The sequence below is a fragment of the Emydura macquarii genome, unplaced genomic scaffold (assembly GCF_026122565.2).
Source record: "Emydura macquarii macquarii isolate MOO-44397 ecotype Brisbane River unplaced genomic scaffold, CSIRO-AGI_Emac_v2 contig_877, whole genome shotgun sequence".
NCBI classification, from domain to species: Eukaryota; Metazoa; Chordata; order Testudines; family Chelidae; genus Emydura; species Emydura macquarii.
The window spans coordinates 1-12,478 of NW_027131014.1; the positions used below are offsets into that span (position 1 = coordinate 1).

General features: G+C 41.3%; 1 protein-coding gene across 1 annotated transcript; it reads left to right on the forward strand.

Annotated features, from left to right (window-relative positions):
* Positions 1–2,012: 2,012 nt before the first annotated feature.
* Positions 2,013–11,430, forward strand: LOC137149865 (pancreatic lipase-related protein 3-like; the record flags this gene model as incomplete). The annotated part of the gene is made up of 9 exons (XM_067543481.1): positions 2,013–2,146; positions 3,554–3,663; positions 5,541–5,657; positions 5,747–5,869; positions 6,836–6,951; positions 7,579–7,708; positions 7,937–8,048; positions 9,218–9,385; positions 11,367–11,430. Coding segments are annotated over 9 exons (1,074 nt in total), but the record flags the coding sequence as incomplete, so codon positions are not given.
* Between the last annotated feature and the right edge of the window lie 1,048 nt (positions 11,431–12,478).

The following is a 12,478-nucleotide window of genomic DNA, read 5'->3' on the forward strand; positions in this document are numbered from 1 at the left end:
TATTAAGATATTGCAATTTAATAATTCTTTTTGCTCCTAGTGGCTTGAGGTTTAGTTAACAGTGCTGAAGCTAACAGATAGTCTTGCCACTTACTACTCCCCATGCAGAACAGAAGATAAATTTTAAAACTAGAGAGCAGAAGGGTATAGATCCACACATTTCCTGTACTCAGCAATGCTTGTTTGTAAAACTGAAAACTTAAATTTAAAAATTAAAAATACCTTTATCCAAAGGTTAGTTAGCTATTGAGTAGTTCCTGATGAAAGAATAAAGCATGTGGAGGCTAGAATCTACTGTAACACCAATATGCTGACTTAGTACACAATTCAGTATCGTCTACACCCAGAACTCTCAGTTACGACAGGTTGAAAATTTACCATCAGAACAGTTTTTCAATGGAAAATTGGGGTTTTGACAAAATTACTTTTTGCAAAAAGTGTCAAATTTCCATGGGATATTTCTAGTTTTCAGAAAACTAAACATTTTCTGAATTAAAAGAGTCTACTTTTCAGTGAAAGTTTGAAATTTTACAGAGGAAAAATATTTTCCAACCAGCACTACTCAAAATTACTGGAGTCATCTTAGACATTTAGGAAAGATAAACAATCCAAGACCAAAATTATCCTGAAAAGTCAGTACACAACAAAGAACTAAACCTAAATATTTCAATGTCTTCTCAGTGGAGGTCGTTTTATAATGTTTCTTTATGCAAAACACTAACTTTAAAATGGAAAAAATAAAAGATCAATATACAGTATCTCCATTGTCTCATGTTATACAGGAGGTGATCCAAATTTATCTTCATCCATTGAACACAAAAATGGTCAGGCTACAATGTGCTCTCTGTACCTGCGCAGGAACACGAGAGACTGAGAATTGTTCCCCCCCCACACCCCCCCCCCCCCCCACACCTGCGTGTCCTCTCTGAACCGTGGGTCCAGGCATAAAGTGACAAACTGGCATTCTATGCACTCCCAACCCCAGCCATCCCCAAGCAGGAAGCGGAGCCTTGGCTCCTCTAAGCAGAGCAGTTGAACTGTTGATAATAATCCATCATCATCAGATTACTGGTCCCCTGGAGCAAAATAGGGAGCAAGGAAGCAATCGAGTCTCTAAGACACGATTCCTTCTCCGCACTGCCCATGGGTCAGCACAGACATGCTGCCTTGAGAAGAGGACAGATGATAGATGCACACTGCATACGTTAATGTTTGCACTCATTATAGTAAATGCTGAATCATGATGGGAAATTAGTGAGAGCAATCCCATGGGCCACATCTTGAGAGGTGCTGAGCTATCAGTAACCTTCATTGATGAAACAGAGCAGTGAGCATTCAACAACTCAAGATTTGATCCAGTGTCCTTTTAAGCTTCTTGCACTACTTTTTTTGTTGTTGTTGCTGCTTCTTTCATTTTGTTTCAGCTATTTGTTTTCTTTATTCTACACTTAGGCCTCAACCATCTTATAAATCAATGCAGAAATGGCAGTTTTGCTTTGTGATTTCTTCTAGTGAATATCCCTGACTTCTGTAAGCTTCCAGTGTTGAAGTCGCCATGCTTTAGCTTTCCATTTAGAAACTGCCCATTCAGTTCTCAACCCCTCACTCACAGACGCTTTTTTCAGAATTGAAGATAGCTTTAAAATCAATGGTTTCACTAAATTGTTTATGGAGGAGACCAAACGAAATGGTCAGACATTGTATACAGCAGTAAATCAGTTTAGAGTTTGATCTGAAATAAGTCTTTATTGTGACAAAAATTGAAAAATATTTTGATTGTGCTCTTTTAAAGTCCAGACATCTGTTTGTATGAATGACAAAGTTTTCATCATACTCTGCTTCATGAAAAGACTCTTGTTTTAATGCATGTAGGTGATGTGGTAAAGTCCTGTCCTTTGTAAACAACAAGAAACCCAAGTGCTCAATTTACTTAATGATTCGTTTTGGTTTAAGTTGAATCTGTATTTTCCCATATGTTTTCCTAAGTTCTTTGCTTTCTGTTTCCAACCCAGCGGCTGGTACAAGTGGAAGATGTGAACTGCATTGCTGTAGACGGGGAAGATGGTGAAAAAGTTTTGTACATCAATGCAGTGAACAACATCCGCGTGGTTGGGGCAGAGATTGCTTATTTCATAAATACTCTTATGATAAAAAATATATATATTATGAATTTTAAGTTAATTTTTAAAGCTAAGATTCACATGAAGATAATGGGTCTATGTAAATGATGTCTTTGTGCTCTGGTCTGGTTTTACATGATCAGAAAAGTATGATTCAAAAAGTTAATGTTTTGGGAAGTGCTGAACATAGCAGATAGTTGAGAACCACCAAAATGGGGATACCCCACAGAGCCTCAAATGGTACTAGGGTATGGCCTAAAGAATAGTAATTTGATAGAAGTGACTAATTAACGTAAAAGGCCAGTAGGTGGCAATATTTCTTTGCTTTCTCAACTGTATTTGTAAATTCACGGTAAATGAGGCATCCTACACATGACTCCTAAAAGTGATTAGTAAATAGTTGTTAAGAATACATACTTACCTTTGTGATAGAGCTACAGTCTCAATTTAGCAATTCACTTCCAAAGCAAATAGAAGCTGGGAGCAGTCCAGAGGCTCAGTTAATACTGCTGGACTTCCGGTTCTGATGTCTGGCTGCAGGATACACTCTTAAGTCCTCTACTTCTTTATTACTTCCTGCATAACAGATCCTCAGAATTATCCCTGGGTTTTCCTGTTAACAACCTCTGAAAACCTGGGATTCTTTCATTTCAATGTAAAAACACATTTTAAAATACTGTAGCCAAAGAGCTTTTTCTGTGATATTCTCTGGTCCTCGATCAAGGAAGACAAGCAAATATGGCTGGATGCATTTATTCTGGTACTCCACACACGTATGCAAGTTAAGTGGGGACTCCAGGCAACTAGTCACTGTGGCTTTCATTGTCACTAAAGCTGCAACTCCTTGGGTCGAATATGGAGTCTGTACACCAATTAATCTCCCCTTAACCTCTAGGGCTATGTGAAACCTAAGGTGAGGATAGGCCTTGTACAAGACCCTTCAGCACAGAGGTGGGTGAATTTCATCTCATTCAAGCTCACCAAAGAGAGGCTTACGGGATAACTTGATTACAGTCCATAAGTACCTATACTGGGAACAGAATTTTGATAAGGGGGCTCTTCACTCTAGCAGGCAAAGGTATATCAAGATCTAGGGGCTACAGTTTGAAGCTAGACAAATTCATACTAGAAATAAGGTGCACACTTTTAACAGTGAGGGTACTTAACCATTGAAACAACTAACCAAAGGTTGCAATAATTTCTCCATCACTAGAAATCTTTAAATCGAGATGGGATTTTTTCTAAAAAAATGTTCTAGTTCAAACAGGAATTAATACAGAGAAGTTCTATGGTCTGTGTTATGTAAGAGGTCAGACTAGATTATCACAATGGCCCCTTCTGGCTGTATAATCTATGACAAATACAGTATCTTCTGTGTTTGACATTTAAATATGTATATTCTATTTTTTCTTTTTTCCCCCCCAAAAACATCAGAAAATGTTTCAATACTCCCCTTCTCAAATCCATATCATCGGACATAGTCTGGGTGCACATGCCGCAGGAGATGTAGGAAGAAGAATACGAGGCATCAAAAGAATAACCGGTAAGCTAATCATGAAGATGGAATTTTATATGGTATGTTCTTTAGGAGGAAAGAACCTTGCAAAACTGGATTCAATGAGTCAAACAGGCGAATGTGGGTGCATCTCCATCAATTTCAGTGAGTAAGTGCTTGTTTATGCCATGGCTGTTTTATGTATTGTTCCTATAGACTTCACTATGCATTCTTTATGGTGTTAACATGGGTAAGCAAAATATTTAAATTAAAAAAATCCTAGTGCATCTGCACACTGGTAGATAGTCAACATTTATTGTTGTGTAGCCAAAAATGCAAATGATGTTAACAGTATTGCTTTAGTAATAGTATTAAAATATCAACAGTGACAATTCTTATGCAGATCGGTATTTTTGGTAGTCTCAAGAAAATGATGACCTGAGATACGAGTGGCAAGTTCCCCTTCACACCCACTTTCCCATGTCTCACAATCCATTTGCAAAGTAAAGCTTAAGTTTCTCCTTAACATACTTTCAATGAAAGTGGGAATTGGGGTGGGGAATTAACAACAATGCAGATATACTATGCCGCTAAGGATTCTCCCAACTGACACTATTAAGATCTATGGCTTGTTCTGAATGGGTTTAAGAGATGAGGCAGGGACATGGGCTACAAACCCAATAAATGATCTTTTCCCAGGCCCTTGAAAGGAAATAACCATACAAGTCACCTCAAGACTCTCCTGTGGTTCCTCTCAGTTTTCCCCACCCCTTCATGCTCCCACACCACAGTAGAGTGCAACAGCAATCTCTGCACTCCCACGAGGATAAGCACTGCTCCAAAGCATAGGAAGGAGCTGGTCACAGCCTCACCTCCTTCCAACCCCCAAAAAAACTAGTTCTGCTTAGAAAAAACTTAGTTCTGCTTCTGTGGCACAGTTCTTATGTTCTTTTACAGCAAGGGGCTCCCACTAGAGTGGAGGACCATTGTACCACAAGCCGTTGTTTTAAGCCACGATGGAGGTCTATGTATTGGGAGAAGGCGGTTCTCCCTATACAGCTGTTGGACCCTGCTAAGGTTTTGTGGAACAATCAGCAACTGTTGCTAGAAAGCCAGACATAACTACATTCCTGTGTTGTATTTTGGTTATTTTTCCACGTTTCCCCAGATTCATTTGTAGTAGTTACTGCTGCTTGTGATAGGAGATGACTAGGATAGATCAGTTCCTGGCTCTGTTACAGGCTTCTTGTATGATGTTGAGCAAGTCATTTGATCACTGTGCTTCAGTTCTTCGTCTGTAAAAGGGAGATAATAATAATGCTAATGCTTCCTTTCTCTAATTAGATTGCGAGCTCTTTTGTGCAAGGACTGCCTCTTACTTTGTGTTTGTAATGTGCCTACCACAGTTGGGCCCAATGGGTGCTACTCTAATGCAAATAAATAATTGATCAAGAACTCCTTAGTCTTCCCATTCCACACCATCTGAAAATCTAAGAAACTGGATCATTGCATTAAAATCCCTCCTTATCCTTGGTCCTATGACACCATTATACACTAACTGATAGGACTTTACTTGTGCTGGGATGAGTTTGCAAAAGGGCTGCCTTTAAAGAGTTGAGAATCACTTCTAGAACACTTCGGGAAAATAATAGACAATCAAGAGAAAACGAGGCTTCATTCGTCTTGCAATGACAATTTTATGAAGTATTTTGACTTCTGTAAGTGTTTTGACATTGTAGAAATAGGTATTACATTAAAATGTTCATTGCACTGTCCTGTGTCTCTGATACATTTGGTTCATTCCATGTGTTTACATTACTATTCACCACGCATTATATACTTCATTCAAAACTGATGCTCTCCATTGGAAAAAACAAGCCTACAATTCTTTTTCATCAATCAGTGAATAATTTGTTTCTCTTTAGGCTTGGACCCCGCTGGGCCCTTTTTTCAAGGCACTCCTCCTATTGTCAGACTGGACCCTTCGGATGCAAGATTTGTTGATGTTATTCATAGTAATGCTGCCCAATTTCCTATTGTAGGTAAGGTCCCACATACAAACAAACATTTGCAGCAACTGGCATGTCATTGAGTTAACCAAGGCACTTACCATGTCGTGTATGTATTGCAGGGTTAGGAATGGTTAATGCCACTGGCCATCTAGACTTTTACCCAAATGGAGGAAGTATTATGCCTGGATGCATTAATTTAATTATTCCAGCGGGAAGAAAAGACCAAGAAGCTTACTTGAAAGGTAAATCTATTTCAAACGGCTACAGCATTAACTTGCAGTGTCTGTTCATATTTTAGTTCTGAACATGGCAAATGGAGCCTTCTTGAGGGTTTTATTTAAAAAAATGCTTTTGGATATTTGGTGATGAGTGGAAAAAAGCATGAAACAACAAGGGCCAGATTGCAGTCCTGATGGCCTGCAGGTAGTGTAGGAAAAGAAATAGTCACACAGACGATGTGGGATCAGCCTTAATTTCCATAATTTGACTGTGGATTTGGGGAGCACAAGGGGGTAGAGATCAGTTAGTGCTTCAGTTGTGATGGCAGGTGTCTGGCCAGGGTGAGGCTAATGTCATGACTACACCTATACTGGGGCAACACCAGCTCCCACTTTGTATAGATGCTGCAAGTGACACCTCTGACCATGCTGCATCCAGCACCCACAAGGCATTGAGCAAAAGCACAAAGCATCCAGGCACTGCTGTTCGAGTACGTCTCTCCTCCCCACAGCAGCATGACCCAAAAAGCTGGGCTGAGCATCTCTGAGAAGGGGGAAAGAATCCCCTCTCCACATGGCTTGGAATGGTGGAGACAAATCTTGTGCATTCTTTATACTCTATGAAGTTCATCTGAATACAGCATGCTGTAAACACAGAAAATGATACAGTATTGTGGAACTGTCTTGTAACATGGATCAATAGCCACGACAGACAAATTCATTTCACTTGAGGTCTTAGGCAAGTGTGAACCCAGTTTTCCAGCTATGAGAAGTCAGTGCATCGGTTAAGTGAGGCAGCAAGCTTTTTGTATGCTATTGACAATCAGAAACCCAGAAGATTCACATTAAGAAATACTACAGGACCGTGCTATCCTTCCAGCTAGCATTTTCATTGTTGTTATTATAAAGGAGAAAAAAAACACCCTTGCTCTACATGGCCAAATATAATAGAAGATGGTTTCACAGACATTCGTAATTTTGTTTCAGCAGGTAACATTCTTCCTACATGTCATCATTCACGCAGCCATCAGTTTTATTTTCACAGTATCCTCCATCCCAATGGATTTCTTGGATATCCCTGCAGGACATACGAGTTCTTCCAGGAGGTAAGCATAAGAGCCCAGGAATGGGTGAGCTGCAAAAATTAACAACTCTGCTTTCATGTGCACACTTCACACACAGAGTCAGGTGCTATGGTGTCTCTGCTCTCCCAGTGACTGACGGGGATCAGAGAGAACGAAGCTCCAACAACAATGAAGCAATGCCTGTTGGTAGAGAGCAGGCATGTAGCAGGATAGAACTAGATAGATTCTGGCTCCCACAGCTCCAGTGGCAGAAACCTGGGTCTCTGATGATTCCACTGGTACAGAAGAAACCTCAGGTAGCTCCTATGCTACACTTTCCTTTGGAGATGTACATCTAACGTAAGTTTTGTACCAAAAAAGAAGTGCTTGAAATTGAAGGTTTCAGACCATCCTGGAAGTTAAGTGCACCCCTCATTTTTATGGGTAAACAATTAATATGTTTCATCCTCCGACAGATGAGCATAAATAATCAGAATAGAAATTGACATCGGAAATAGGCACATCGAAACACAGTGGGGTTAAATAGGTTGGCAAGGGAATGGCCAAGGCTTTGGCAACATCAGGGCAACCCTTTCTGCCTTAGTCCCGCAAGAGTTAGGATGAAAAGAAAAATATCCCACATTACCCAGATGCTCTTATTTCCCCTAGGGAATCTGCTTCCCATGTCCCAAGGAAGGCTGCCCAATGATGGGTCACTATGCGGATCAATTTCCAGCTAAATTGGAGAAAATAAACCAAAAATATTTTTTAAATACTGGAGCAGTCCCACCCTTCACTAGTAAGTGTCGTTAATTAATTAATTTGCCAAATGGATATGTGGGGGGAAGGAAGTGGAAATGAGATGATAAAAAGCTGGAAACTTTCTGTGCTGTTATAAACCTCTGATAAGCTGAATGGTGGCGGTCCACGTCTCTCTAGTAAAAGTACGCCTAAAAAGAGTGTTTGTGGTATGTAAGGAAACTAAACAATGCAAGCAATCGATTTTTATTTTACTTTTGTTGTGTAGGTTGGAGCCAAAGGGTATCTATCAAGCTGGCTGGCACAAAGAAAGTGAGGGGGGAACTAAACATAGTTTTCCATGGCACAGAGGGGCTCACAAAGCAGTACCAAATTATCTGGTAAGTTCAATGACACAACATTAGGTTTTGTGGTGTGTCTGTTTCATTTACACCTCCGTTTACAAGTCATGTTTAAACGCTGCGAGCAACAGACATTGTTCCTTGTTGCAGTCATGTTAGTTAACCATGTTAAAACAGACAGGGCCAATCAGTGTTGGCTTATGGTTACAGTAGGGGCATGGAAGTCAACTCCTTTTCCTGGGTTCTGTAACATTTAACAAGCACTCAGGAGTCCAATTTGCCTGGAGAGAAGGCTCAGCATTTCCAGCCAGCTAAGACAGAGATTGCTGATACTTCTAGAAAACACACTGGTCACACCAGGCATGGTGAGCAGTTTTAACACAGGCATTAGCCTAGCCACTTCCATGCTAGCGTTATGACAGCTTGTTAGCATATTCATTCCCACATGGTAACACGATTCCCTGCTCTGCCAATGACTTGCTATTTGAACCCATGCAAGCTGCTTAATCTCTGTGCCTCAGTTTACCCAATCTATAAACTGGGCATATTACTTACCTTGGCTACATTAAAAGGCTTTATTAATGTGAAAACAGCACAGAGACCTTTGGATAAAGGGTGCAAAAGGTACCTGGCCCTTCACAATCTAACTCCCACCTCTGTTCAGCCCATGATGCCAGCCTCCATATCCCACTTGCTAAATATTCAAACACGCACCTTTGTATTTTCTCCCATGCTGCGCCTCATGCTTGGGAGGAGCTCTCTGTAAACATCCACAAAGCTACCTCATTATCCTCCTTCAAACTTTCCTCTCCCATGAGGTGTACAAAAAACTTGACAATGGTTAAGCTGCTGGTGTGCTGAGACCACAACCGATCAACCAGACCAATATTGTCTCACTGTTTCCTTTTACTCCCCCATCTGTCTGTCACCATCTGTTGCCTCTTGTCTTATTCTAAAATTGCAAGCTTTTTGGGGCAGGGACCATCTTTTTGTTCTGTATGTATAAAGCACTTAGCACAGGAGGTTCTGGCCCATGACTAGGACTCCTAAGAGGTGCTACAGAAATACTAATAATTGATAATAAAGAAGGTGCAAAGTGTTATAATAAATAAGGGCAACATGCTGAAAATGCTTTAGAACCTGTCTTAGCGCAGCAGTGGCCTACACCATAGCAAACAGCGTCGCTCTCCTCTTTCTCCTATTTGCAGTGGACCCCTTCAAAGAGGTAACATTTATACGAAGTATGTTGATGTCGAAATTAACCCTAGAAGTATTACAAAAGTTGAATTTCTCTGGAATAAGACTTTATTGACACTGCTTTGGGCCCTGCTGGGAGCAGAAATGGTCAACATAGTCAATGAAGAAGATGGTCATGTGTAAGTACACTTGTTTTACTCTCCATTTTATTCACTTCTATCAAGAGCCAAATTTTACATTGCAGTTTGCTCCTAAGGGTGAAATTTACCCCTATGCAAAGAGCTAGCATCCAAGGGCGAGACCTGCTTCAGTCCCACGTAAACCCTCCAAAGAGAGCTGAAATGAGTGCTAAAGACAGTGGGTGCCCAGTGCCTTTCTGCATGAAAATGGATTTCACCCCAGAAGCTATTTTAACTGCACACACAAGAGTTAAGTAGAGCAGCTCTGGAGACTCTTTGTGGGGTCAATTGATTTCAGTCATTTATGTCATCGCTGTGTATCCAAGTTGATCTGGGGGGACTGACATGTCTGCTTGACCTAGCGTATTTCTGGACAGGAGGGGTGCACACTTTATAGCTTCTGTAAGCTGAGCTCACTGCACACAACAGGGGCTTCCTTGCATCCCTCCATTCTACTCCACAAGCTCTCCCCACCCATTTCACTGACTCCGTGCAACTCCCCCCTACCACTTGCCCCATACCAGGGGCTGTGTGTAGCCCCCATTCCCCTCTCCACCACATGCCAGAGTCTCTATGCATCCACCCTCATTTCCCCCATTCCAGGTTCTCTGTGCACTCCCCATCCTCCTGTACCAAGGTCCCACATTTTCTCTGTCCATGCCAAGGTTTCTGTGTGCCCCATCCCTAATTTCCACAGTCTCCCTCCATTCCTGGATCTCTGTGCATCTACCACCCCCTTCTTCTCCTCTTAAACTCTTCCTGTAAGGCACTCTTATTTCTGTGGGAGTCCAGGCTACAGCAATCCACCCACCTACCCAGCACATTAAGCAGCAGCCTCTGGTATGTCAGCATACCATGGCATACCAGGCAGCAGCAGCATAGGGCAGCAGAGAGATTCTTCTGTCTGCGGCACCAGGCAGCCTTGGGGCTCTAATTTTCCATTGAATCAGGCTTTTTCTGGTATTCAGATTTTGCTCCGAAATCAACATGGTATGAATATTTGTTAATTCTTTTTAAAAATTAACCCCAAGGTTACCATTTCTGTGACATGACTTTCCATTAGTACCACCCTCCAAGCAGTGTCAGTTAGTGCAGATCACTCCAGATGTGTCATTTGTTTAATCCACCACATAGTCATCTGCCCTCACAGTGCCCACTGTGGATAAATTTACCAGGTGAGGGATTTACGGTAGAGGACACATGGTCTGCAGAGAAAGTGACAAATAATCATCTGGTCTCAGACCTCGCTCAATGTCAACCCAGATTTGATTTAGCACAAAGGCAATGGAACCTTCTGAATCGGTTTCATACTGACCATGGAATTTGTGCCGCAGTGGAATTTCGGTGGCGTTTTAGAGATGGCCCACTATGTCAATGTAGGCAGCCACAAACCATCACACACATTGTTGAGGACTGCAAAATGACTCAACTTCCTGGAGATCTTTGTGCCTTGAACATGGCTGATAAGAACGCTGTGGCTTGGCTTGACCAGATTGCATACGCCAAATAAATAATACACTTTCAAGGAAGGTATTTCCAGGAGTGACATCAGGGAAACAAAACTAGTATCACATTTTTGTTCAGAAATATAGGTCAGAACATCAACATAACAGACTTATTAGTGGGTAAACGCAGGCTCCTCTGTGTTTGGAAGTACCCAGATAAACCCATTTCTAACAAGATCATCATATGAAATGGCTCTGAATGTGCAGAGACTGCAGTCAACAAAACTGAAGATAGCACCGCACACTGCTGGAGATATCTAGTGCTCCATCACTTCTCCTCATCCCTTTATACTATGTGGCTGAACTACTGTTACGTAAGTGGAGTACTCCTCGCAGAAGAGCAGAGTGTTAGACTATCAAGGTCATGGCTGGCTGGCTGCCTTTGTTGAGTCAATACATGTAACCAATGTTCCTAAACATCTTTGGAAAAACCATTTGTATTGAAATATTGACTTAAGCTGTTTTCGCCCCCACAGGTCTACATATTGTGGCAATGGAACCGTGAAATATGGAATTCCACAATTACTTACACCTTGCTAAATTACATCACATTAAATAGAGTTACTGTATCCTCCACAACTACGCGGAAGACCAGTCCTCTCTCTTGGGTTGTTTTCACACACAGCTATTGATAGAACCTAATTCTTAAATAGGTTGTTTCCTCAGCTCTGTGAAAACACATTGATGGGTTTTTCAAGTAAGAAGTGATTGTTTTCAGTTTATCCTAGTCCACTTCCCTTGTAAGAGAAAGGGCCAGGAACCACTGGAGCCCATGTGTATGTGCACTGATAAACATTGTAGTATTGACACAATCTATTCAAACAGAGTCTCACAGACAAATCTATCGTGTTCCACTGTGATGCATTTGCACGATTTTCTCTCTCTCTCTAATGTGTTTAGATGACACACAATCTCAAAACAGCCTTAACACATGCTGGGAGTACATGCAGAAAACCTCTTTGCAGTTTATGAGTTCCAGAGGGGTAGCCGTGTTAGTCTGTTTTTAGCAAAACAATGAGAGTCCTGTGGTACCTTAAAGACTAACAAATGTATTTGGGCATAAGCTTTCGTGGGCAGAAACCCTCTTCATCAGATGCATAACGTCATGAACATCATGTACATGCATGTGATGAAGTGGGTTTTGTTAGTCTTTAAGTTGCCACAGGACTCTCATTGTTTTGCAGTTTATGTTGCTGTTTTAATGCATTCAAATAATACATTAAATCATTACTTAACATACTTAACATACACAATATGTCTGAGGTAAGAACAGACACCCAGAAAAAAAACAAGTCACCATTTCAGTGAAAGTGAGAACTACCCATTATACACTGCAATCGCACACAAACACTTTGCAAAGTAAACTGTTCCACACGTATGGAGCTACTACAGGACTAAGCTGTAGCATTAAGCCACAGCCCTACATTAAGGGTAGTACAGAGATGCAACATCCCAGGAGAAGCTCCAGGAGGCATTCTGAACAGTGCCTTGCCAAGTTCCCAGATGGCATAGCCCCTGTGCCTAAATGGCCTGGCCAGCCCTGCTAGATGTCATGAAGAAGAAGCAGAGTCATGGCCTTGACTGCTCC